Source organism: Phyllobates terribilis, unplaced genomic scaffold (genome assembly GCF_046119375.1).
Source record: "Phyllobates terribilis strain yellow unplaced genomic scaffold, ASM4611937v1 Scaffold_3__8_contigs__length_932513732, whole genome shotgun sequence".
In the NCBI taxonomy this organism is placed as follows: Eukaryota; Metazoa; Chordata; class Amphibia; order Anura; family Dendrobatidae; genus Phyllobates; species Phyllobates terribilis.
The window spans coordinates 373,617,460-373,644,909 of NW_027362763.1; the positions used below are offsets into that span (position 1 = coordinate 373,617,460).

Genomic DNA, 27,450 nt, shown 5'->3' on the forward strand with positions numbered 1-27,450 from the left:
GTGGCTTTGCATTGCCAAAAAGCTGTATTTTTGTTTCATTTGTCCACAGAATATTTTCCCAGAAGGATTATGGTTTATCAAGGTACTCTTAGACAAAGATCAGTTGCTCCTTTAGCAATGATTTCTTCCTTGGTCTTCACCCATAAAGCTCTGCTTGGTTTAGTGTGTGGCATATGGTACTTGTTGAAAACATAACCCCAGACTGTTCCAGGCTGGCCTTCAGGTCTTTGGATGCTTGCCATGGTGTTTTTTTCCACCATTTGCACCAACCTTCGAAGACATATCCTGTCAATTTTCCTCTTTCCCCCCCATGTCCTGGGAGGTTCTTGATGGTTCCATACTTGGCAAACGTCTTAAGAACATTGCGAACTGTTGAAACTGGGATACCAAGGTCTTTGGAGCCTTGTGCCCTCTGGAAGTCTTGTGTTTGCTAATAATAGCAGTTCTGATGTCCTCTGACAGCTCCTTTGTCTTCACCATTGTGACAAAGGAACAGGGCCTACCATGTGGCTTTTTAAAACACTGAAGTCATCATTCATTGGCCAATTCATGTCACATAGGCACCGACAATTAATCACAGGTGAATCTTTTGTGATTTGCCACAGGCGAGTCAAAATGTGTTTCTATACTAAATTAATGTAAATGCTCTTTTGTATTTAACCCGAGTGCTCGATACAACAAAACTGTTTCACTTGATTCATTTTTTTCAGGAGATATTCCACATTATGTACTTAAACTTCATGGGTGCCAATAACAATGAGCAGCACTGTATGGAGGCAAATACTTTTAGAAGTATCTAAAAGCAACCTTATGCCCCATAGAAAGCAAGGATGGCCCAAAATAATTGTGCCAAGTATTTTACTAAAAGTATCACAAAATAATATTCCTGGAGCATCTTCCCTCAGCACTCTGCACCGTGCCGTCCCTCTTTTATTCCTACTGAAACTGTATAAATGAACAGAGATACACTGCAGTACGGATTCATTCACTCACTTTTTGGACAATTTGAACTCCAGACTATGAAGCTAGTAAGTGGACATTTAATATCCAGTATACTTTACATTTAGAGATATAGAGGTGGGTTTCTGGTGTAATGACAAACTGCTCTGGATACACTGACACCAGGTACAGTCAGGGCTATGATTACTGCTCTGGATACACTGACACCAGGTACAGTCAGGGCTATGATTACTGCTCTGGATACAATGACACCAGGTACAGTCAGGGCTATGATTACTGCTCTGGATACACTGACACCAGGTACAGTCAGGGCTATGATTACTGCTCTGGATACACTGACACCAGGTACAGTCAGGGCTATGATTACTGCTCTGGATACACTGACACCAGGTACAGTCAGGGCTATGATTACTGCTCTGGATACACTGACACCAGGTACAGTCAGGACTATGATTACTGCTCTGGATACACTGTCACCAGGTACAGTTAGGGCTATGATTACTGCTATGGATACACTGACACCAGGTACAGTCAGGACTATGATTACTGCTCTGGATACACTGACACAAGGTACAGTCAGGACTATGATTACTGCTCTGGATACACTGACACCAGGTACAGTCAGGACTATGATTACTGCTCTGGATACACTGACACCAGGTACAGTCAGGACTATGATTACTGCTCTGGATACACGGACACCAGGTACAGTCAGGACTATGATTACTGCTCTGGATACACTGACACCAGGTACAGTCAGGACTATGATCTCTGCTCTGGATATACTATGATGTCTGCTCTGAATACACTGACACCAGGTCCAGTCAGGGCTATGATGACGGCTCTGAATACACTGACACCAGGTCCAGTCAGGGCTATGATTACTGCTCTGAATACACTGACACCAGGTCCAGTCAGGGCTATGATTTCTGCTCAGGATACACTGACACCAGGTACAGACAGGGCTATGATTACTGCTCTGGATACTCTGACACCAGGTACAGTCAGGACTATGATCTCTGCTCTGGATACACTGACACCAGGTACAGTTGGGGCTATGATTACTGCTCTGGATACACTGACACCAGGTACAGTCAGGACTATGATTTCTACTCTGGATACACTGACACCAGGTACAGTCAGGACTATGATCTCTGCTCTGGATACACTGACACCAGGTCCAGTCAGGACTATGATTACTGCTCTGGATACACTGACACCAGGTACAGACAGGACTATGATTTCTACTCTGGATACACTGACACCAGGTCCAGTCAGGACTATGATCTCTGCTCTGGATACACTGACACCAGGTACAGTCAGGACTATGATTACTGCTATGGATACACTGACACCAGGTACAGTCAGGACTATGATTACTGCTATGGATACACTGTCACCAGGTACAGTCAGGACTATGATTTCTACTCTGGATACACTGACACCAGGTACAGTCAGGACTATGATCTCTGCTCTGGATACACTGACACCAGGTCCAGTCAGGACTATGATTACTGCTCTGGATACACTGACACCAGGTACAGTCAGGACTATGATCTCTGCTCTGGATACACTGACACCAGGTCCAGTCAGGACTATGATTTCTACTCTGGATACACTGACACCAGGTCCAGTCAGGACTATGATCTCTGCTCTGGATACACTGACACCAGGTCCAGTCAGGACTATGATTTCTGCTCTGGATACACTGACACCAGGTACAGTCAGGACTATGATCTCTGCTCTGGATACACTGACACCAGGTACAGTCAGGACTATGATTACTGCTATGGATACACTGACACCAGGTACAGTCAGGACTATGATTACTGCTATGGATACACTGACACCAGGTACAGTCAGGACTATGATTACTGCTATGGATACACTGACACCAGGTACAGTCAGGACTATGATTACTGCTATGGATACACTGACACCAGGTACAGTCAGGACTATGATTTCTACTCTGGATACACTGACACCAGGTCCAGTCAGGACTATGATCTCTGCTCTGGATACACTGACACCAGGTCCAGTCAGGACTATGATTACTGCTCTGGATACACTGACACCAGGTACAGTCAGGACTATGATCTCTGCTCTGGATACACTGACACCAGGTCCAGTCAGGACTATGATTTCTACTCTGGATACACTGACACCAGGTACAGTCAGGACTATGATCTCTGCTCTGGATACACTGACACCAGGTACAGTCAGGACTATGATTACTGCTATGGATACACTGACACCAGGTACAGTCAGGACTATGATTACTGCTATGGATACACTGACACCAGGTACAGTCAGGACTATGATTACTGCTATGGATACACTGACACCAGGTACAGTCAGGACTATGATCTCTGCTCTGGATACACTGACACCAGGTCCAGTCAGGACTATGATTACTGCTCTGGATACACTGACACCAGGTACAGACAGGACTATGATTTCTACTCTGGATACACTGACACCAGGTCCAGTCAGGACTATGATCTCTGCTCTGGATACACTGACACCAGGTGCAGTCAAGACTATGATTACTGCTATGGATACACTGACACCAGGTGCAGTCAAGACTATGATTACTGCTATGGATACACTGACACCAGGTACAGTCAGGACTATGATTACTGCTCTGGATACACTAACACCAGGTACAGTCAGGACTATGATTACTGCTCTGGATACACTGACACCAGGTCCAGTCAGGACTATGATTTCTACTCTGGATACACTGTCACCAGGTACAGTCAGGACTATGATTTCTACTCTGGATACACTGTCACCAGGTACAGTCAGGACTATGATCTCTGCTCTGGATACACTGACACCAGGTCCAGTCAGGGCTATGATTACTGCTCTGAATACACTGACACCAGGTCCAGTCAGGACTATGATTTCTACTCTGGATACACTGACACCAGGTACAGACAGGACTATGATTACTGCTCTGGATACACTGACACCAAGTACAGTCAGGACTATGATTACTGCTCTGGATACACTGACACCAGGTCCAGTCAGGGCTATGATTACTGCTCTGGATACACTGAGAGCAGGTCCAGTCAGGGCTATGATTTCTGCTCAGGATACACTGACACCAGCTACAGTCAGGACTATGATTACTGCTCTGGATACACTATGATGTCTGCTCTGAATACACTGACACGAGGTCCAGTCAGGGCTATATACTGTATATATACAGGTCAGTGATTACACGAGGCGGAGGTGCTGCTGCTGTAGGCTCTTACCCGCTGTCACTATCAGCCCAGTCCCTGCACCCCTCCATCTCTCTGGTTCCGGTTCGGCAGTCCCTTCCTTGCTCTCCCTAGTTCCGGGAGCTGCACATTACTACCAGTCCGTTCTCTGTGGAGCTCTGTCTGTAGAAATATTGGGAAACATCTGCTAACAGCCGCACAACAGAGGCCAGCAGCGCCCTCTAGCTTATACCTCCCGTCACTACCTGTAGCTCCACGCTCTGAAGCCGCTCTGTACCCTGTTGTCATCTCTCTGGTTCCGCTCCCGTCGTTCTCCTCTCGGTCGTCCTCTCTTTGGTTCCGGCGATCTTATCTTGCTAGCGTCACTTTCTCCTCTCGCTGGTTCCGGTATCTGATCCCTTGTCAGAATTGTAGACTGCTCCTCACGGTGCTGCTGCCACGCTCGGCTCCCGGGTGCCTACGCTTAGTCATGGCCGCCGCTCGCAGGTCCCGCTCAGACTCCCGCTGTGTCCTGCGTTTCTCCGACCGAGAACTGTGCTGAGCGTATTTGAGCTGAGAGGAACCCGCAGCCGTCCAGCATGGTAATTCCCGGGGCTGGTGTTATGTACCGGGTGCTACAGGTGTCGGTATAGGTGAGGGGTGTGTGGCGCTCCGTGCACTGTGCAAAACACGACGTCACGTGATGGGAGCCGTCCAATGAGGCGCCGTGTACGTGCTGCGTGCTCCGCAGTGCTTACTGTCAGTAACCTGTGGAGACCTGACCGGTGTGCGGTGCTCGGGCGGCGCCTCAGGGACCTCACTGCTGGCTGACACCCGGGGCCTCAGGGGCCCCACTGCTGGCTGACCCCCGGGGCCCCACTGCTGGCTGACCCCCGGGACCTCAGGGGACGACCTGCTAGAAGGAGGAAAGAAAAAGAATGTGTTATTCCAAACATATGGAGTGGTATAATAGGGTTCATAGGCACGGAATATATGTAAATAATAGGGGAATGAGTACATATCCCATATAAACAGATGTAGATTATATTTCCTGTGCTTGTTAGGTGAAGAATGAAAATGGAATTTATACAGTTGTGCTCAAAAGTTTACATACCCCCAGCAGAATTTTTCCTTTCTTGTCCTTGTTTCAGAGAATATGAATGAAAACAAAAAGCATTTGTTCTCCACTCATGGTTATTGGTTAGGTGAAGCCATTTATTGTCAAACTACTGTGTTTTCTCTTTTTAAATCTTAATGACAACCCAAAACATCCAAATGACACTGATCAAAAGTTCACATACCCCAGTTCTTAATACTGTGTATTGCCGCCTCTAACATCAATGGCAGCTTGAAGTCTCTTGTGGTAGTTGTGGATGAGGTTCTTTATTTTCTCAGATGGTAAAGCTGCCCATTCTTCTTGGTAAAAAGCCTCCAGTTCCTGTAAATTCCTGGGCTGTCTAGCATGAACTGCGCGCTTGAGATCTCCCCAGAGTGGCTCAATGATATTGAGGTCAGGAGACTGAGATGACCACTCCAGAACCTTCACTATGTTCTGCTGTAGCCAATGACAGGTCGACTTGTCCTTGTGTTTTGGATCGTTGTCATGTTGGAACGTCCAAGTACGTCCCGTGTGCTTCTTCAGGGCTGATGAGTGCAAATTTGCCTCCAGTATTTGCTGATAACGTGCCTCATTCATCTTTCCTTCAACTTTTACCAAGTTTCCTTTGCCTTTGTAGCACACACATCCCCAAAACATCAGCGATCCACCTCCATGCTTTACTGTAGGGATGGTGTTCCTTTCATCATAGGCCTTGTTGACCTCTCTCCTAATGTAACGTTTATGGTTGTGGCCAAAAAATTCAATTTTGGTCTCATCACTCCAAATTACCTTGTACTAGAAGTTTTTGAGGCTTGTCTCTGTACTGTTTGGCGTATTGTAGGTGAGATACTTTGTGGCATTTGCGCAGTAATGGCTTTCTTCTGGCAACTCGACCATGCAGCCCATTTTTCTTCAAGTGCCTCCTTATTGTGCATATTGAAACAGCCACAACACTAGTTTTCATAGAGTCCTGAATTTCAGCTGATGTTATTTGTGGGTTTTTCTTTGCATCCCGAACCATTTTCCTGGCATTTGTGGCAGAAATCTTTGTTGGTCTACCTGACCGTGGTTTGGTTTTTACAGAGCCCCTGATTTTTCCATTTGTTAATCACAGTTTGAACGTTGATGACTTGCATTATCAATTCCTTGGATATTTTTTTGTATCCCTTTCCTGTGTTATACAGTTCAACTACCTTTTCCCGTACATCTGTTGACAATTCTTTTGCTTTCCCCATGACTCACAATCCAGAAACGTCAGTGGCTGGAGGAAAGATGCAAGAGTCTGTCTGGATTCCAGAAACTCACTCAGCTTTTATGCACACACACTGATTACAAGCAAACAGGTCACAGGTGAAGATGTTACCTTTAGTAGCCATTCAAACCCATTTGTGTCAAATTCTGTGCATGTTATCAGGTCAAAATCACCAGGGTATGTGAACTTTTGGATGTTTTTTTGTTGACATTAAGATTTAAAAAGAGAAAACACTGTAGTTTGACAAATGGCTTCACCCAACCAATAACCATGAGTGGAGAAAAAGTTTTCTTGTTATCATTCATATTCTCTGAAACAAGGCCAAGAAAGGAAAAATTCTGCCGGGGTATGTAAACTTTTGAGCACAACTGTATGGTTAATAGGGAATGAACACATATTCCATATAACCAGGTATATGTTATATTCCCTGTGCTTGTTAGGTGGGGAATGAACAAATATATGTAGCTAATAAGAGAATTAATACACATCCCATATAAACAGGTGTATATTTATATTTCTTGTGCGTGATAGGTGGGGAATGAACATGAAATATATGTAGATAATAGGGGAATAAACGCATATCCCATATAAACAGGTGTATATTATATTCCCTGTGCTTGTCAGGGGAATGAACATGAAATAGATGAAGGTTACAAGAGAATGAACAGATATCCCACATAAACAGGTGTATGGGTTCATCCCTCTATTATCTACATATTTCATGTTCATTCCCCACCTAACAAGCACAGGGAATATAATAGACACATATTTATATGAAATTTGTTTATTTCCCTGTAATCTACAGATATTCCATGTCTAAAATGTCCAAGAAACCTATTATACCTCTCGGTATTTTTGTACCAAAAAATTATGTTCGTTCTTTTTATTTATTCCTTTTCTTCATTCATTTTAGTACGCCTCATTCTTCAGACAGTTCTAAAAGAGCTATAAGGCCATGGTCTTATGAAGTATGTCTTTTGGAGTTGATTCTTGAAAACTCGTCTTACTCATTTCCATGGGAAATCCACGTTACATATGAAAAGCTTTTTTTTCTTTTTTTTTTTAGGGTTTTTACAAACACCTGTTAGAAAAAATAGATCAAAAAGCATTTTCTTTAGAGCCGTCATTTCAAAAGGCTTCATGAAAAAAAAATTAATAAACTTAATTGAAAGAAAAAAAAATTATTCCTAAACCTCTTCAGGAATGAAAACACTCCCTAGAGAAGGAATGATTCCTGAAGCGGTTTCCACTAGAAAACTGGTCATTTTTTGATCTGCAGAAAACTACTGTCTGCACACGGCCCACCCTTATGTAAGCCCACTGTGGTCATCATTGACCCGAGCACACACCGTAGAGAATTATATATGGTCACTGCTGAGCCTGAGTTATAGTATATCTGCTCCTCAACATTTGCATCACCAGAAAGGAAAAGTTGTGGAATTATGGAAATCACACGATCGATAGACATGTTAATGATATGCAAATATATTTTGAAAATGTTCCCATTTTATTTCATCATCTCAACTTATTCCGTAAGAAGTATGAATGCCACGAGCATAAATCCTCTCACATGTCTTGGCTGCTATCGTTGAGGTTATTAATGGTTGTCTGAGGAATGTTCTGTCACACTAAATGCACTTGGGCACCCAAATCATCAAAATCCACTGCTGGCAGTAGTCTTTGCAATTGCTGATCAATGAGGTCCCAGATGTGCTCAATGGGAGACAGATCTGGGGGCACTACAGACGGCTGTATCTTATTTAGGCCACGCTCACATGAAAAGGAGCAACATGTGGCGTTGCATTGTCGTGTTCAAAAACATCTGGAACACTTCCACATTCCCTCATGGAGGTCTGTTCATGGTGCTGCCCCCGTGGTCTCTAGACAAAAGCAGGATTCATCGCTGATGAGGATTGACTCCCATTGCTGTTTTTCTCTGCACTATGAAGACTTTGAGAGCAGTGGCGTGACCTGTAGCTGGACGTCTGGCTTGTAGCCCAATGTTGTGCAAACACCTTCTGAAGGTTTATGTAGACACTGTTTGATGTCTTAGGCTTGGTATGTGAAATCTAATTTCAGTTGCAGTACAGAATGGATCACTGTGCGCCATTCTTCTAATCTGTTGAAACTAATTGTGCAATGATATGAAGAGGCCTTCACAAGGGAACGTCACAGCGGTTCTAATTGTGAGATTTTGTTGCTTGGCAGAACATTCCTCAGACAACCTCATTGATTGTGTCCTGAGACATGTAAGTGCGTGTATTTGTGTTTCGATCCTGAATAAATAGTTATTTTCAAAACTTTGTTTCCATATTTTCATATTACATGTCTTCCGATTCTGTGATTTCCATAATTTTTCCTTCTTGGCGTAGAAATTTCTATGTAAAAGAGTGTATAATGCCAGGACTCTAGTAACACGTTTCATAAATTGCCGCATGTTTTCCAATGTGATAATGCCTTGATCTTAAAGGCGTTCTCCAAGAAATGTAATAAAATAAATATTACACATTTAAGCCCTTCATGACCTTTGATGTAAGTTTACATCATGGTCGGGAAGGGGTTCAATATGTGATTGCCACCAGGAGCTCAGCATAAGTAAAAGCCGAGCTCCGGCTGTCACGGCCAGGATAGGTGCCCGCACCACCCCAGGTCATTTAACCCCCAAAATGCCACAATATCAATCACAACATTTAGGAGGCTAGAAGAGAGAGGGGCTTCCTCTCCCTTTTGGATCAGCACCCCCGCAATGTCATCGTGAAGGTCCAATAATTACCATGGCAACCTGAGGTCGTCATGATTATCTCCAGGTCTGCCAACTATGGTGGCTTTGTTAAACAACGCCCGGAGCATTGTCAGTGTAAGGCCGGGGTTTTTTTTTGTGCCATTTTTACCCATTTCCCAGTGTCAAAATGTGAAATCTGGAGCTAAAATAAATAGTTTGTGGTAAAAATTTAATTTTTTTTTCTTCACCTCCCAATGGTATAAAATCCTGTGACACACCCGTGGTGTCAATATGATCACTCATATGGGTCAATATGGCGCACTCAGGAGAAATTGTACAGCTAACTGTAAGGTCAATTTTCTCCTATTAGCCCTTATAAAAAAAAAAGTAATAACTTTGGGCTAAAACAACATTTTTGTGGTAAAAATGTAATTATTCTTTCTTTATCACCCAGTGGTATAAAATTTTGTGAGTCACATGTGGTGTCAACATGCTCACTGCACCCCTAGGTGAATTCATTGAGGGGTGTAGTTTGTAAAATGGGGTCACTTATGGGGGGTTTCTGATGTTCTGGCACCTCAGGTGCTCTGCCAATGGGACATGGCACCCTCAAACCATTCCAGCAAAATCTGAACTCCAATATGGCTTTCCTTTCCTTCTCAGCTTTTAAGTCATTTTTGACCATATATGGGGTATTGGCATATTCAGGAGAAATTTTGTAACGTTCATTTTCTCCTATTACCCCTTTTAAAAATTAAAAACATAATTAAACACATTTTAATTAAACACTCAGCCCAATGTTATTCAATTTTGTGAATCGCCTGAGGGTTAAAAATGCTCACCACACCTCTAAATAAATTCTTTGAGGGGGGTGTAGTTTCCAAAATGGGGACACTTGTGGGGGGTTTCCACTGTTTAGGCACATCGGTGGCTCTCCAAACGCAACATGGAGTCCGCTATCTATTTCCGCCAATTTTGCCTTACAAAAGTCAAATGCGCTCCTTCCCTTCTGAGCCCTGCCTTGCCCACAAACAATAGTTTTCCCCCACATATGGAGTACCTGCTTCCTCAATAGAAATTGCACAACAAACTATGGTCCATTTTCTCCTGTTACCCTTGTGAAATTTGGGACTATAGCAACATTTTTGTGGGGAAAAAGTAAAATTTTCATTTTTTTCCTTCCAAATTGCTTTAATTCCTGTGAAGCACCTGAAGGGTTAATAGACTTCTTGAATGTGGTTTTGAGCTCTTTGAGGGGTGTAGTTTTTAGAATGGTGTCACTTTTGGGTATTTTCTGTCATATAGACCCTCAAAGCCACTTCAAATGTGATGTGGCCCCTAAAAATAAATTGAATTTTGTTGGAAAAACGAGAAATTTCTGATCAACTTTTAACCCTTCTAACTTCCTAACAAAAACAAACTATGTTTAAGAAATGATGCTGATGTAAAGTAGTAGACATGTGCTGAATGTTATTTATTAACTATTTTGTGTGATATAGCTATCTGGTTTAAGGGCATAAAAGTTAAACATTTAAAGGGAATCTGTCACCAGGAAAAACATTATTAACCTGCAGATATGGGGTTAATCTGCAGGTTAATAGCGTTACTAACTTGCCAAACGCTGGGGAGAAAATGAACTTTATTCTCTGAGTAGCATGTGGTTTCAGTCGCGGGAGCAGAGCTGGCGCTGGTTCAATCACCGCTCTGAGAATACAGAGCTGTAACCGCGCCCCTGACTGACACTGGCTCTGCATTGGTTTAAAAATTCCAAAATTCCAATATTTTCACAAACAAAGGCAAAAAATATTGACCTAAATTTACCACTAACATAAAGTACAATGTGTCACGAAAAAACTATTAGAATCACTGGGATACCTTGAAGCGTTCCAGAGTTGTTACCACATAAAGTGCCAGTGGTTTGAATTGTAAAATTTTGCCTGGTCAGGAAGGTGAAAACAGGCCCAGAGGTGAATAGGTTAAATATTAGTATACACAAAAAAAGTTCCAGAGCTTCATCTTTAGTTTATCATTTCAAGAACTAGTGCCCCAAGATATAGCAACTCTCTAAATCATTACAAAACAGAGGACATAGAGTCAAAGCTAAAAAATATTGTTTTATTCAATTTCATTTAAAAATTATATTGCATGATTCAATTAACATATAACAGAATTTGTGCAAGTGAAACAGTATGTAGAGCCCAGTGGGAGGGCTAGAAGAACCACCCTCAATTGCAATTAGTTAGGGAGTAAAGGCCCCGTCACACATAACGAGATCGCTAGCGAGATCGTTGATACGTCACGGTTTTTGTGACGCAATAGCGATCTCGCTAGCGATCTCGTTATGTCTGACAGGTAGCAACGATCAGACCCCTGCTGTGAGATCGCTGATCGTTACAAAGCTTCCTGGACCATTCCTGGGTCGTTGCGCTCCCGCTGGGCAGTGTCCATCGCTGTATTTGACTCCTTATCAACGACCTCGTTAGCGATTCAGAACTGAGACACGTAGGCGTGCATAAATTGGACTTTTCCGCGCCCCTCGTCCCTGATTGGTGGTCTCTACAGCGTTCTCATTTTCCGTCGTGCATAAAGAAGGCAACAGAATAGCGATTCCATCCTTTGTTTCTGACCTCGTTCTGGATTGCAGATCCTAGCAGAATTCTCCGGACTGTTGATATCCGTTCATTCGACTGAGTCCTGATTTTGCGTAATTTTATGCACGCCTTTGTGACACAGTACAGTGCCTATCAAGGTGTGGATCGTTGAAATAGCTGCTGTGTGAAAACGTCCCAACGACTGCCGAGATTGTTAGTTAGATCGCTGGGAAGGCCGTTGGGAAGTTCTGCATGTTTGACAGCTCCCCAGTGATCACGAAACGACTCTCCAGCGATCCCAAAACCGTGACGTAATAACGATCTCGCTAGCGATCTCGTTATGTGTGACGGGGCCTTAAGAGGTTTATGTGTGGGATCAGATACCTTATATAGGGAGTCTGATCTGCACCATTTCAAAGGTTAAATGCATGTGCACAGTGACACAGAGGGCAACCTGGGGTCAGATCAGATCTATAGAAAGAAGTTCCGTATTGGAGCCTACTCTCTCCTAGACTAATATACCCCCACCTAAACAGTCACATGTAAAATTGGTGCAGATGGTACATTAGGAAGAGATAAAAATCACAGGCAATCATATAGAATCCCACAAAACACCTACAGCTCCAATTGAGAAATATTTAGACAAGTGTCAGAGAGCTAAGTAGTAAATTACCCATGGTCAATTGCAAAGGTGGGTCTCCAGCCCAGACCTCAAATGCTCGATTTCGCTGTAATGCTTCCTCAAGGGGCATTTTCGCATTGGTTTAAAAATTCCAAAATTTTCACAAACAAAGGCAAAAAATATTGACCTAAATTTACCACTAACATAAAGTACAACGTGTCATGAAAAAACTATTAGAATCACTGGGATACCTTAAAGTGTTCCAGAGTTGTTAGCATATGAAGTGCCAGTGGTTTGAATTGTAAAATGTTGCCTGGTCAGGAAGGTGAAAAAGGCTCTGAGGTGAATAGGTTAAATATTAAACACTTTCTAAATACCATTGTATAGCAAAAAGTTATGCTTTATCTACTGCACGCTGTCAGGATTTCAAAGATGGCAACTGCCATCCTAGATTTCAAAGGACACGCAGTAGGACGGGCTGCACAATGATATAGATGACAGTTGCCATCTTTGAAATCCTGACAGCGTGCAGTAGTGTCTGGCCATGGTGACAGACCACAATCGTACTCAGACTATGCAAGATCAGACTCACAATCTATCCCCCACTTTTTGTTCATTTACATTTAGTAGGTAATCTAGGAGTAGATGTACGGAAGGGATGTATGACAGCAGGATCAGACTATGTGCATAGATCTATATAGGAACTGTCTAGACTAAACACTAGAACATTTTTTGTTCTATTTCAGAGCATTGAAAAAATAAAAGCTAACTGAGCACAAAGGTGAATTTTCAACCTGTATAGTAATCCATTATCCTTTTAAAATGTATTTATTTATTTTACTCACTTATATATAGCCCCATTAATTCCACATCGCTTTATAGACATTATGGGCACTGTCCCCATTGGGGCTCACAATCTACATTCCCTATCAGTATGTCTTTGGAGTGTGCGAGGAAACCAGAGAACCCGAAGAAACCCACGCAAACACAGGGAGAACATACAAACTCCATGCTGATGTTGTCCTTGGTGGGATTTGAACCCAGGACCCCAGCGCTGCAAGGCTGTAGTGTTAACCACTTAGCCACCGTGCTTTTATTATCTAAACATTGACTCTTTCACACATTTGGTGAATCCAATAATTTCTTACTTTTAATATTAGATGTTACATTGCCCGACTCATTGCGCTTTTATAGTTTGTGAAAGGAGTTTTTTTTTTTCTCACTTAAATGTTTGTATTTTGCGATAAAATAAATTTTGCAATTAGGTTTCATTTTAAAATGCTGCAGTTTGGCTTCTGTAGCTACTATGTTTCACTGTCTATTGTTGGCTGCAGAGTGAGTTAACTGAGACTCACTCAGTGCGCCATGACAGTCTGACTGGAGAGTTTTTAATTCTTTTATATGTTCGTGTCAGATTTTGTGGTGATTTATGACGATAGACCACATTAAAATTGAATGTGCAAGAAAACAAAGAGCCTGTAGAAGCCAAGCAGTGCTAAATTTTTAATGAAACCTAATTGCAAATATTATTTTTCTTTTTTTGCCTCAAATGCACGGATTTAAGTTAAAAACAAAATGACCCAACTGTTAACAACCCCTTTTTAATGTACTGTATTATGAGAAAAAAGGGGATTCTCTTGCAGAGATTTGTAACTTCTAGCTCCCAGTAAGTTATTAAAATATCTGTACCCTCCGTGTAAATGCGCCATTGTAGATGAACCCTTTCTCATCAAAGTGGGTGTATTAATTCCATTTTGTGCTGTGCTTATCAGGCGGAAGGTGATGAGGATTGTTGTTCTGAAATCCTGAAGTCTGATGAAAATGGAAGACCAGCAGAAAGAAATCTTCAGGTAACTTCTTTATACCCTGGTTTCATCTCTCAAACTTCAGAAAACAATTTGCTACAATTCCAATAGATTCTTTGTATTTATTCATATAGAATACCAGTTTGCCATACAGTGTACAATGCTTATTAGTTTAATTGTATTCTCTTTTATGTAATTTAGGAAGAGCTTCAGAAGTTCCGAGCTCGTTGGATGTCTGAACTTGCTCCAGGAGTGAGTTCTGAGACAGAGGTTCAGTCTCGCAAAGGAACAGCGAGAGGAGGGCCTTTTGGAAAGGCCCAGGATACCAAAGCAAAGCAAGAGTGGGCTAAGGAGGAGAAGGTAGTGTGTACATTTTTTTTTTCCTTGCCTCCGCCACTTAGTAGTGTCAGTTTTAGACTATACCCTCATGTTAATAGGTGTAATGTATATGGAAACAGCCCTAAGATGCAAACATAAAATATTGGAAAATTAAGATGCATGACTATGTATAATTCATTTATAAAATGAAGGTACTTATATTATTTATAAAAATTGGCACAAAGTGGCCAATTCATGTGTGCCCACTAGCCATAACCAGGTATACCTTTGTTTGATGGCACCCTAAACCTAATATTTATCAAACATGCCTCTCTGGGCTAAAATTCCTACAAATTTAAAGGGCACTTATTAAAAACAGCTTTAGGCTGATGGGAGGAGTGGTGCTCAATCCAATATGGAGGCAGCCACCACATCCAATAGTATACTGCGGAAAACTGACCAACACCTCCGAACAGAACAAAGCAAGTGTGAATTTTTCTTTTGTTTGTATATTATGCAGTCATAATAGCTTGCATCTGTTCACACTTGCTTTGTTCTGTTCGGAGGTGCTGGTCAGTTTTCCGTAGTATACTATTGGATGTGGTGGCTGCCTCCATTTTGGATTGAGTACTACTTCCAGCAGCTTAACAATGTTTTTAATTGGCTCTGGATCCTACTTGCCCTTAAATGTAGGCTTTTAGCCCAAGAGAGGCATGTTTGATAAATATTAGGTTTAAAGTCAAAGAAAGGTCACCTTGTCATGGTTGTGGTCTAAATTTCATATATTCAATGTTTGCATACATCTTGGCGCTGCTGCATTCTTTTGTTTATATATCATGCAGTCATCAGCTTGCACCTGTTCACACTTGCTTTATTCTTATTCTATCCAATGTTGCTGGTTTAGTTTTTTTGTTTTGTACAATGTATATGGATTCAGACCAGTTTTTTTCTCATTTTCACAAACAGGCAAAAGAACTTTTTCTTAAAGCTGCAGAAAAAGAAGAAAATGGGGCACTCTATGAAGGTATGGGTTGTCTGTTTCCTTTCTTTTTCCCCTCAGAAATGCTTTATACAATAAAACTTCTCTCATTACTTTGACAAGAAAGTGAAAATGACAAATCCTGCGTTTCTTCAGAGAGGAAGAGGACCAGAACTCTAGTGCCACCTACAGGAAGTAGCAATCCTAAAAGTCAATATTGACCCTTTAAGGAGCCTTATCACATGACTTCGGATATAAGCCGGAATCAGAAACTCAATTTGCTGACCCTGTGTTTCAGGGTACTGCCCCTCGTCAGTGCAAAGTGTGAGTTCTGGTTTGGCTGGTTGAGAGGCGTCAGACCTGTACGTAAGGGGTAACATTTGTCCTTGCGGAGAGCTACATGTTAAGCATGTGATAAGGGTCGTTAAAGGGTCACTATTTACTTTTAGGATTGCTACTTCCTGTAGGTGGCACTAGAGTTCTGGTCTTCCTCTCTGAAGAGACAATTTGCACATTTCCTAGAGGAGCATTGCGACTTTAAAAGTCTCCTCACTGTGACATGGTTAAAATGTCGCTCTCCACGAGGAGAAATGTTACCCCTTAGATACAAATCCTGCGTTTGCATTATGAATATTGCCACTGCAAAGTGATTACCGACTTGAGTACTAATATTGCAAAGAAAGATTGTAGCTTATGAAAACTTATGACTTACACATGCTGGTTACTTGCATGCAGCATGTGCACAAAATAGAATAACTAGTAATTAAAAAATGAGTCCCACAAGGTCAATAAACTAGAGAAATAATTACAGATTATCCCATTCCAGCTTTCTGCAGCCTGAGGGCTGAAAAGTTAAGTAAGTTGGTAAGATTTAAATATATTTAAAACCAAAAAAATGAGAGATTTTCTATGTTAAATGTTTTTATTATTTGGGCCAAAAAAACCTGTCGTTCATGTTTTGCACCACAATTCCTAGCTCGTTAAAGGGGCATGGCTTAAAATGCAGTGACTTTCTTTGAAAATGAGCCAGAACTATTGTAAACGTAGATTAGACAGTATTTTAGCTGCAGCAAATTTATCAAACACGACTGGCACATTTTAAGACTGTGCAGTTTAAGCTTACACTGTCCAAAAATGAGGTAATATCAATTAATCTATCCCTACGTATGTTTGGCAAATTATATTTATTTAGTATCACTATATATTAGAAGAAAAGGATTATATTGTGCTATGAAGTTTTTGGGTTAATGTAATTCTATTAAGCCTTTAATTGAAGGAAAAAAAAAAATTTCAGTTAAAACAAAAAAATCCCCTTTGCAAAATTTAAAATAAAAAGTTGCTATGTTTTTGTACCACATTAACCCCTTTCCGATGTGGTACGTAATAGTACGCACTACGTCGGCATCCCCCGTTCAGCGCGGGCTCCGGCGCTGAGCCCACTCTGAACCGGGCACATGTCAGCTGATTTATACAGCTGACATGTGCCCGCAACAGCCGTGGGTGGAATCGCTATCCACCCGCAGCTGTTAACCAGTTAAATGCCGCTGTCAATCTCTGACAGCGGCATTTAACATCACCGGAAGTGCGGCATTAGCCCCGCCCATCGGTGACCGCATCACATTATCGCGGGTCACCAATACGTGGGCATGACAACCCAGGGTCTGCAGCAGACCCCTGTGGTTGTCATGTAAAGATTGCTATGAGCGCCACCTAGTGGTCAGTGTGACGCTCACAGCCCTCCCTGGGAAATGGGATACTCGGAGCCGGGTCAGCTGTTGGGGAGGCAGTCGTGGCCTGGACCCGTTCCGTGCCCAGGGCCGTCACATGAAAGTAATGGGCTATCAGGGTTGAGTGGTTACTATCGACTACGCCACCTGTGGTGTCTGGTGATTTCCACCAGCGCTGCAGCAGTCCTCTGAGGCGGGATGTGTTGGCAGCAGGCGATGGTATAACTCCCCACAGGCGGAGCTGAGCCTCAGGGCAGAGACGTGGATGGAGGGGGTAGTAGTGAGGAAGTTCTGGTGCTGTGCGGTGTAATAATAAGAGTCCGGAGGCCATAGGGATAGTCTTCCTGGTCTTTACTCACGGTTTGGTAAGCAGCGGCAAGGCTCCTCCCTGCTCCTCACGGCGCTCTGCGGCCACCAGGTCCGGGGGTCCGGCAACCTCCGGGGAGTTCAGGTGCTTAGTCAGGACCCCGCACCAGAGTGTTCCTAGACTTGAAACTAGTCCTCTCCTGTCCGTGTGTTTAGAAAGGCCGGGTCTCCCTCTGGACTATGCACAGAACAAGGGTATGGGAGCCGACTCCGCTCCGTCCGTTACCCGATGGGATTCCTCTTAGCCTTCTTGGCTTTCCTGACTGAGACTTGGAGTTACAGAGTCAGGTATCGGGGGCCGGTACCCCTTTTGCAGCAGTAGTCCCTCTGACTGGGCCAGAATGAAGGTAGTAGGTGGCGTATGCCGCTCCTTCCACTCCTCCCCCCCCCCCCGCCCCCCCCCCCTCCCCCTCCCCGGGGATCCTTTTGCCTGCGGAGCTTGTCTCCTCTGCTCCCCTCCTGGCCTTCTTAGGTCAGGACCTTGACCGGGTAGAGACAACCTTTAACTCTCGCCCTCTCCTCGTCTCAAGGCCAGAGAACGAGGATCGTGTCCCCATCAACTGCAGGTTCACACAGAAAGCCACGTTCAGTGATGAAGATCACAATCAAAGACCTTGAACTTAAGATGGCTGACTATTTTATATGAATTTGCAAGTGTAACCTCTAAGTGTGTCCTCCACCCTCACCCACTACTTGGTTCCCCCTATCTTTGGTTCCCCCATCTCCTCTTATCCCAGCTGGGGCAGCACCCTAGTGCATATTAGCCCCCCTACAGATGGGAGAGTGTAGTGTTGGATGTAGAGGTGTGGTCCTGACAGCTGCACCATCCTTACCTCGAAGGGAGATACCACACCTCATTAAAGAGATGCAGTACCTCTGTGGTGACCGAACCCTCATGGGCGCCAGTCAGCGCTCATAGCACGTGAGCATTTCTACTACATAGAGGCGATCTGCTCATCACCTCTATGTAGCAGAGGCAATCGGACTGCTGCTGCTTCTAGCCTCCTATGGAGACTATTGAAGCATGTAAAAAGTGTAAAAAAAAAAAAAAAAAAAAGTTTTTTTAAAAAAATATAAAAGTTTAAATCACCCCCCTTTTGCCCCATTCAAAATAAAATAAAAAATAAACCCACATACACATATTTTGTATCGCTGCGTTCAGAATCGCCCGATCTATCAATATAAAAAAATAATTAATCCGATCGGTAAACGGCGTAACGATAAAAAAATTCTAAACGCCAGAATTACGTTTTTTGGTCGCCGCAACATTGCAATAAAATGCAATAATGGGCGATCAAAACATCGGATCTACCTCAAAATGGTATCAGTAAAAACACCTCCTCGGCACGCAAAAAATAAGCCCTCAACCGGCCCCAGATCCCGAAAAATGAAGACGCTACAGGTCTCGGAAAATGGCGCCATTTATTTTATTTTTTTTGCAAATTTTGGAATTTTTTTTCACCACTTAAATAAGAAAGAACCTATACATGTTTAGTGTCTACGAACTCGTAATGACCTGGAGAATAATAATGGCAGGTCAGTGTTAGCATTCAGTGAATGTGGTAAAAAAAAAAAAAAACTGTGGAATTGCATTTTTTTTGCAATTTCACTGCACTTTAAAATTTTTTTCCCGTTTTCCAGCCAGTACACAATATGGTAAAACCAGTGATGGTATTTAAAAGTACAGCTCGTCCCGCAAAAAATAAGCCTTTACACGGCCATATTGCCCAAAAAATAAAAAAGTTCTGGCTCTGGAAAGAAGGGGAGCAAAAAACGAAAACTCAATAACGGAAAATGCTCCAGTCATGAAGGGGTTAAAGCACTCCATACCTGTGCTGCATAAAGAGCGAAAAATGTATTTACCTGAAGTATCTATAAAAATGCTGTCTTTGATCGGGTTTTTTTGTGCTGAAAAAACACAGCATTTTAAAGTAACAGCAAAATAAATGAGATTTCTAAAATCTTTCACACAATGCGTTTTATCTGGTGCGCTTATTTTTTTTTTTTTTTTATCTGAATGTCAATTCTTTTAGCCATTTTACTGCTCTTTTTCCCTATTGAGATCAAATTGGTTTAGCAACTACAACAACAAAAACTGCACCAAAAACCTTGTGAAATTTCCACTGGGGGTATCCTGACCATGGCCTGTGTGTTTCATACAGAAACATGCATAGCTTTTTATAATTATTCTCAAATCTGAACATTTGGTAATGAAAAGTAGGGATTGTATGTAACAGCTGTGGTAATGCAGCGCTAGAATCAGGGTCTGCGCCACTACTTTACACTGTCCTCAGAGCTGCATGCACCTGATGACAGGATTCCCTTTTTAAAGAGGTTTCACAAATACAATATATGAAAATAAAAAGTAAATAGTATATTGTGATTCTAAAAATGTAATTGTACTAGATGAAGTTTTGCTAAAGTATTGATATCCTATTTTTATCTAGTTTGGCATACAAGACATCGCAGTTTTATTGTATAAAAAACTCATTTAAGTCTTCTACATTTGGAAACTTTTACTGTACTCAGCAATCCCCCTCTGAGTGGAATTGTTTTTTTCCATACACATCCCATTTAGTGAATATAAATGCTTAGTTAGCTATTGTATATCTGATGTAATGTGACAAACTTTGAATATATACTGCATGCAAAGCATTGGCTTCACCAGTAAATACACCCCAGGGCGTCATCTGAAATTGCCTTTCAAGCTAAAATGTGTGGACAAGTGGTAATGGATATTCACTTTGAAGAACTTGTTCTTTTGTGCTAAGCAATCGCTGAAATGTTAAGAATGTGATCTTAACTGATAGGTTGTAACTACAGTGAAACCTCTCCAGAACCACTTCTTTAAGTTGAGCCTGTCAGCAGGTTTTTGCTATGTAATCAGAGAGCAGCATGATGTAGAGGCAGATACACTGATTTCGGGGATGTGTAGGCTGTATGTTTCAATAAAATCCAGTGTTTTATCAGCAGGAGATTATCATTGCAGGAATAGGTGTCTTCTGCCTCCTAGTCAACAGCTCAGTGTAACCCCACCTCCACCACTGATGGGCAGCTTTCTGTCAACCAGTGGAGTGTGATTGGTTATACACAGCTCAGTTTAACCCCACCTCGACCACTGATGGGCAGCTTTCTGTCAACCAGTGGAGTGTGATTGGTTATACACAGCTCAGTGTAACCCCACCTCCACCACTGATGGGCAGCTTTCTGTCAACCAGTGGAGTGTGATTGGTTATACACAGCTCAGTATTCTGAGCTCTGCTACATCTGCAGCAGATAAAACTGTGATTCTATCATAACTATTTATACCTAATACACCTAATAAACAAAGTCTCTGTTCCTACATCATGCTGATCTCAGGTGACATAGAAAAAACCTTTTGACACATTCCCGTTTAAGACCACCCCTTTATTCAGACCAGATTTTCAGTTTCAATATGTGTAATGCATACAGGCCATCTTATTTGAAAAGACCACTGGCCAGAAGATTACGCAAAATTGCATTGAAAAGTAATCTTTCAATGGAGGCCTCATTGTAAAGCAGACCCCCTAAAACTAATCGGCAGAATGTTGGTTTCTATCCTCATGATGTCCACAGGCTTATTACAACATTGTTTAGTATTGTGTCATAATAGGGCTCCTATAGAGAAGAGTGGGGCCTATACTGTACCCTATGTTTGCCTTCAGTTTCATGTGTAAGGGGGAGGGGGTTATTTCTCTGATCCCAAATGCTCAATCAGACACTGCACACACTTCTCTAGAATTGCTGTTTCTAGAGGATAATACCTCCAATGCATATATAATTATCCCCCAGAACCATTGCTGTGAGACAACACATGAAGGCTGTGCCGCCTTATACTCTGCCCAGAGGCTCTGTGCACGAGTTCTACATATTAAGGCCACGGCCCCACTATCAGTATTTGGTCAGTATTCGGTCAGTATTTTTTCTCAGGAGTGGGAGCCAAAACCAGGAGTGGGTGATAAATGCAGAATTGGTGACTTTTTTTCTATTACACCTTTTCTCTGATTGTTCCTTTCCTGGTTTTGACTCCCACTCCTGAAAAAATACTGACCGAATACTGACCAAATACTGATAGTGGTGTCGTGGCCTAAGTAAAACTAAATCTGCACTCTTCTCTTATTGATTTTAACAGCGATCAAGTTTTACCGTCGAGCTATGCAGCTTGTGCCCGACATCGAGTTCAAGATTAACTACAACTGGTCACCGGACGCTGATGGCGTAGGAAAAAACTTGTAGGTGCACACTGAATAACATTACATCAGTCTTCTTTTAGTTTTGTATTAAATATGCTCCATCATCCTAGTAAGTATATGTAGTATGTGGTGGAAAGCGGATTTGTCACCAGATTTCACAAACTGCATACACTGATGAACCCCTTAAGCCACCCATGTCAAACACTGGTCTGTGGGCAAAATTTGTCCCGCTGGTTGATTATATTCGGCCCGCAACGCTGGCACTGTTCCCCCCTGTTGCATACAGAACAAAGTATTCAATGAGAATAGAGAATATTTCATTCATTCAGATCTAGGATGTGTTATTTGAGTGTTCCCTTAATTTTTTTGAGCAGTGTGTGTGTGTGTGTGTATATATATATATAACAGACCAAAAGTTTGGACACACCTTCTCATTTAAAGATTTTTCTGTATTTTCTTGACTATGGAAATTGTACATTAACAATAAAGGCAGAAAAACTATGAATTAACACATGTGGAATTATATAGTTAACAAAAAAGTGTGAAACAACTGAAAATATGTCTTATATTCTAGGTTCTTCAAAGTAGCCACCTTTTGCTTTGATGACTGCTTTGCACACTCTTGGCATTCTCTTGATGAGCTTCAAGAGGTAGTCACCGGAAATGGTCTTCCAACAATCTTGAAGGAGTTCCCAGAGATGCTTAGCACTTGTTGGCCCTTTTGCCTTCACTCTGCGGTCCAGCTCACCCCAAACCATCTCGATTGGGTTCAGGTCTGGTGACTGTGGAGGCCAGGTCATCTGGCGTAGCACCCCATCACTCCCCCTCTTGGTCAAATAGCCCTTACACAGCCTGGAGGTGTGTTTGGGGTCATTGTCCTGTTGAAAAATAAATGATGGTTCAACTAAACGCAAACCGGATGGAATAGCATGCCGCTGCAAGATGCTGTGGTAGCCATGCTGGTTCAGTATGCCTTCAATTTTGAATAAATCCCCAACAGTGTCACCAGCAAAGCACCCCCACATCATCACACCTCCTCCTCCATGCTTCACGGTGGGAACCAGGCATGTAGAGTCCATCCTTTCACCTTTTCTGCGTCGCACAAAGACACGGTGGTTGGAACCAAAGATCTCAAATTTGGGCTCATCAGACGAAAGCACAGATTTCCCTGGTCTAATGTCCATTCCTTGTGTTCTTTAGCCCAAACAAGTCTCTTCTGCTTGTTGCCTGTCCTTAGCAGTGGTTTCCTAGCATCTATTTTACCATGAAGGCCTGCTGCACAAAGTCTCCTTTTAACCCTGCTGTTCTGTTCGCATTTGCTATACACTTGTACTGTTCCCGGGTCAATATGACCCGACCTATTAATTCTTGATTTTTAGCTACTCTAAGTGTTTTATTTGAATACTTTTTTCATTATTATACTGTATGTGAACATGGTTGCTCATAAACAAATGAAAAATTTAAATTCAAACTTAATAATTTATTTTTTTTCATAAAAAGGTTACACAGGCTTTTTACAATTATCTTTGATTGTTGGCATTCTGCACACAAATAAAGAAGCTTTACATTACTATTACTAAAACATGAAATTTTACTTTTTGAAAACAATATTTATAAATCAACAAATGAAAAATCATAACAACTTCAACCTTTTTAGAAAGAAAAAAGAAAAAACTGAACATGTTCATGCGTTTTTACACTGAACACAATAATAAGACACATGTCCTTTACACAGATATTTTGAACATCCAGCACATGTCAGATTAGTCTTATTGTCACAGGAAGATGGACAGAAGCTACATCTCTTCCTTTTTTTTGCTGGTAGCTGTGCTGCTGGTATCTGTGCTGGTGGAGGCCGTGGATGTGGAGTCTCTTTCTTGAGCATGCTGGACACTTTTTACAATGTCTGTTGCTCCTTCACTTCTGGGGTCACTTTTCTGCTGTCAATATATGGCCTAACCAGGGATTTTCCCAATTCCTCAAAAAATAATCTTCTTTTATGCAGCTTATTCCGGTTCCAATCGGGGTCGATTTCTCTCCATAAGACAAATGCATTGTATGCAGAAACGTCCAGTATGTTATACAATAAAATCATTGGCCACCGATTTGGTTTTGCTTTTGCATGTATATGTTGATATTACTTGGTCTAAAGTATCAACTGCTCCCTTTGTGGCATTATAATCCAAAATAATGTCAGGCTTTCTGTCTTCTCTATCACTTACGGCATTGTCATGGTGCATTGTGCTCATTAGAATTACCTGTTTGTTTTTTTTTGGAACATAAGAAGCAACAGTTGTATTTCCAGAAAAATAAAAAGTAGACCTGTACACCTCTCTCTTGCTAAGGATACCTTGCGATAGTTCAGGTTTGTTTTTTCTTATAGTACCCAGCATGGTAAGTTGTTTTTTCTTCAACATCTGGCCTAGTTGATAGGATGTAAAAAAGTTGTCGCATGTGACATTTTGTCCTTTTAGTCCATGAGTCAAATCGAGAACAACACGCATACCCTGATTTTTTTCAGGTCTTTCACCAGGGTTTTTCCTGTATACACTTGAACATTTAGAGCATATGAACTTTTGCTGTCGCAAAGTGTCCAGATCTTGATGCCGTATTTTGCTGGCTTACTTGGTATATATTGTCTGAATGGGCACCTACCTCAGAATGCCACCAGTTGCTCATCAACAGTTACATTTTCACCACTATTATACAATTTTGGTAGAATATATATACACACACACACACACACACACACACACACACACACACACACACACACACACACACACACACACACTGTATACGCCGTACGCAACACACACATATATAGATATATGTACACACACACACACACACACTCTGTATATGCCGTACGCGCCACACACACACACTGTATACGCCGTACGCAACACACTGTATACGCCGTGCGCAACACACTGTATACGCCGTGCGCAACACACTGTATACGCCGTGCGCAACACACTGTATACGCCGTGCGCAACACACTGTATACGCCGTGCGCAACACACTGTATACGCCGTGCGCAACACACTGTATACGCCATGCGCAACACACACACACACACTGTATACGCCGTACGCAACACACACACACACTGTATACGCCGTACGCAACACACACACTGTATACGCCGTACGCAACACAAACACACACACACACACACACACACACACACACACACACACACACACATGATTTACATACATGCAGTCACTTGCCAAGTAGATGGGAGCGGCCTCGCTCAGTACAAATGTAGCAAGCGAGGCTGGACACAGTCTAGTCGGAATGTGGCCGCTAGTATGCAAATCAAATACTTGTGGTCACATGACCGCAAGCTTCTGGCATCGGAGAATCGTCATATAGTGTTTAACAACCGCGGACCTGCATTAAAGCGGCGGCCATTAAGGAGCCTTATTTCCTCATTGCAAATTTAGAACAGCAATCAGGAATAATAGAATAGCGCTGCCCCACGGCTAAAATTACCGTGGGTGACAGCTGACATCCACGGTATCTGCTCTGAACAGTTTTGGAGCCGATCGGGTCCGATTAGCCCCTTACATAAAGTACAATGTGTCACAAGAAACAATCTCAGAATCACTGGACACGTTGAAATGTTGCATAGTTATTACCACATAAAGTAACGCTGGTCCTATTTCAAAAGTTTTGGCCTGATGGTTAAAGTAAAAATTGGCTCTGTCACGAAGGGGTTAATGTTTGTTTTTTCTGCACCAACTGAGATCAGCATAATGTTGAGAGAGAGAGACCTTGATTTCAGCACTGTCACTTACTACTAGACTCTGCTGTAGATTTCTATAAAATTGCGGTTTCATCTGCTGCAGGTCTGCTAGTTTTCTCAATGAAGAGCTAATTGAGAGTACTAACCCCATTCACAACACTGGCAGCTTTCTGTGAATGAGCAGAAAGCTGGCAATCAGTAGTGTGGGCAGATTCTACATAGCTGACAAATATTCAGAACTAAATGGAATCAGTAAAGGACTAGTAAACCTGTTGATAAAACAGTGCTTTATCAAATCTACAGCAAACAGGTCAGTAAGTGATACATCGCTGGAATCGGGGTCTCTGACCTACATCACGCTGATTTTTTGTAAAGTGTTCCTGTAGCTGCTGTTATTTTATTGTGACATGATCTGTGTTTGGGCTGTATGTTACTATTACACTAAATTCAAATGATTTATTGTTTTGCAATATGGATTTATCTTTGCTAAATGCTACTCCCTGTTCGTGCAGAGTATATTGTGTTACAGAGGCACACATGCTACTGTCAGTGAAATGTGATCTGATTCTTTGTAGTATGGACGACGCCAATGATGACAGCAAGATGTCTGACCTATTATCATACTTCCAGCAGCAGCTGACATTTCAAGAGTCCTCACTTAAATTGTGCCAGCCAGAATACGATGTCACCCAGACTCATATTTCAGGTGTGTGCAGAAATGTTTATTTTTTTTCATTTTTTTAAAATCTTGCTCTGTGACTTGGCTTTAATACAACTTATTGTATAAAAAATGATTTAATACTGAAAGATTTAAAGAAGTTGTCCGCTACTTGGACAACTCCTGGTCATACCCCACGCTTGGCCCCAATAAGATAATAAAGCTTATACTCTCCTCCCGTGCTGGTGCCATTCCCTCGGTGTCGGCACTCACTTTCCATGGGGCTCCAGTGCTGTTGTTGTGACACATGACCCTGGCGCCCAATCAGAACTGGAGTCACTGTCCCGGAATCCTGTAGAATTGAACATGAAGAGGGAGTCAGAGATCAGTTGCAGCCCGGACCTCCTCTTCATGTTCAATTCGACAGTAGGCAGGGACGGTGACGACAGAGCTGATTGGGCGCCAGGATCATGTGTCACAACAACCACAAGCCAGCCCCCCAGGACCGTGAGTGCTGACACGGCTGGTACGGCGCCAGCACGGGAGGGGAGTATTGGCTTTTTTTACATTATCAGGGGCGAAACATTTAGATCAAGCAGGGGTTATTCAAGTAGTGGACAACCCCTTTAAACTTTTTCAAGCAGCCTTATTTCAGCCATGTATTTTTTCTGAGAAAACATACTTTGAAAATCCAGCCAAGAGCCATATGTCTTTGCTGACTGGACCAAGGCTGGTGACAATCATCTTCTAGCTGTCCTCCTCCCCAAGATTGACAGAACAAACGGCTAAAATCCACAGCAAAATTCTCATGTAATTGAGAGGGAGTTGGAGGAATGCAAAATCTGTGGGCTAAATGGTGTACTGAGCCATTTGTGAGCAAAATGACGCACATGTACATCAGCGCTGGGTCACCATGCGGAGAAGGCTCCAAACCTGAGTTCACTTACACTCCACACACAGTAAATGCTGACTGTTATATAGCTGGCATCGGTCTCTGACAGCAGCAGCTGGGTATACGCTCCGATCGCTGCTGTTAACCATTTGGATGCCCCTGTCAATATTTTTGGTCACCACACATCCCTAAGAAAAATTCAATAAAAAAATTACCAAACCCCACAATGATATCAATAAAACAGACAGTTTGCCACACAAAAAAGGTGTCCTCACACAGCTGTAC

At 42.3% G+C, this 27,450-nt stretch overlaps 2 protein-coding genes across 5 annotated transcripts in view; one reads left to right on the top strand and one right to left on the bottom strand.

The window, feature by feature from the left end:
- The window catches only part of CILK1 (ciliogenesis associated kinase 1), a 40,056-nt gene extending 35,168 nt beyond the window's left edge, over nt 1-4,888 (bottom strand). For 2 of the 3 annotated variants that reach the window (XM_073675406.1, XM_073675403.1), the window contains exon 1: nt 4,221-4,425. The gene's annotated coding sequence lies outside the window, so the exon portion shown is untranslated. The other variant, XM_073675404.1, reaches the window with a different exon arrangement.
- Nucleotides 4,495-27,450, top strand: part of FBXO9 (F-box protein 9) — a 40,483-nt gene continuing 17,527 nt past the window's right edge. Inside the window, exons 1-6 of one of the 2 annotated variants that reach the window (XM_073675409.1) lie at nt 4,495-4,768; nt 14,225-14,302; nt 14,459-14,617; nt 15,542-15,599; nt 21,801-21,900; nt 26,191-26,321. In XM_073675409.1, the coding sequence (XP_073531510.1) occupies nt 4,766-4,768; nt 14,225-14,302; nt 14,459-14,617; nt 15,542-15,599; nt 21,801-21,900; nt 26,191-26,321 (529 nt within the window). In that variant the 5' untranslated portion in view covers nt 4,495-4,765. Of the gene's footprint in view, nt 4,769-8,646; nt 8,767-14,224; nt 14,303-14,458; nt 14,618-15,541; nt 15,600-21,800; nt 21,901-26,190; nt 26,322-27,450 lie in introns of those variants that run through there. The other variant, XM_073675408.1, reaches the window with a different exon arrangement.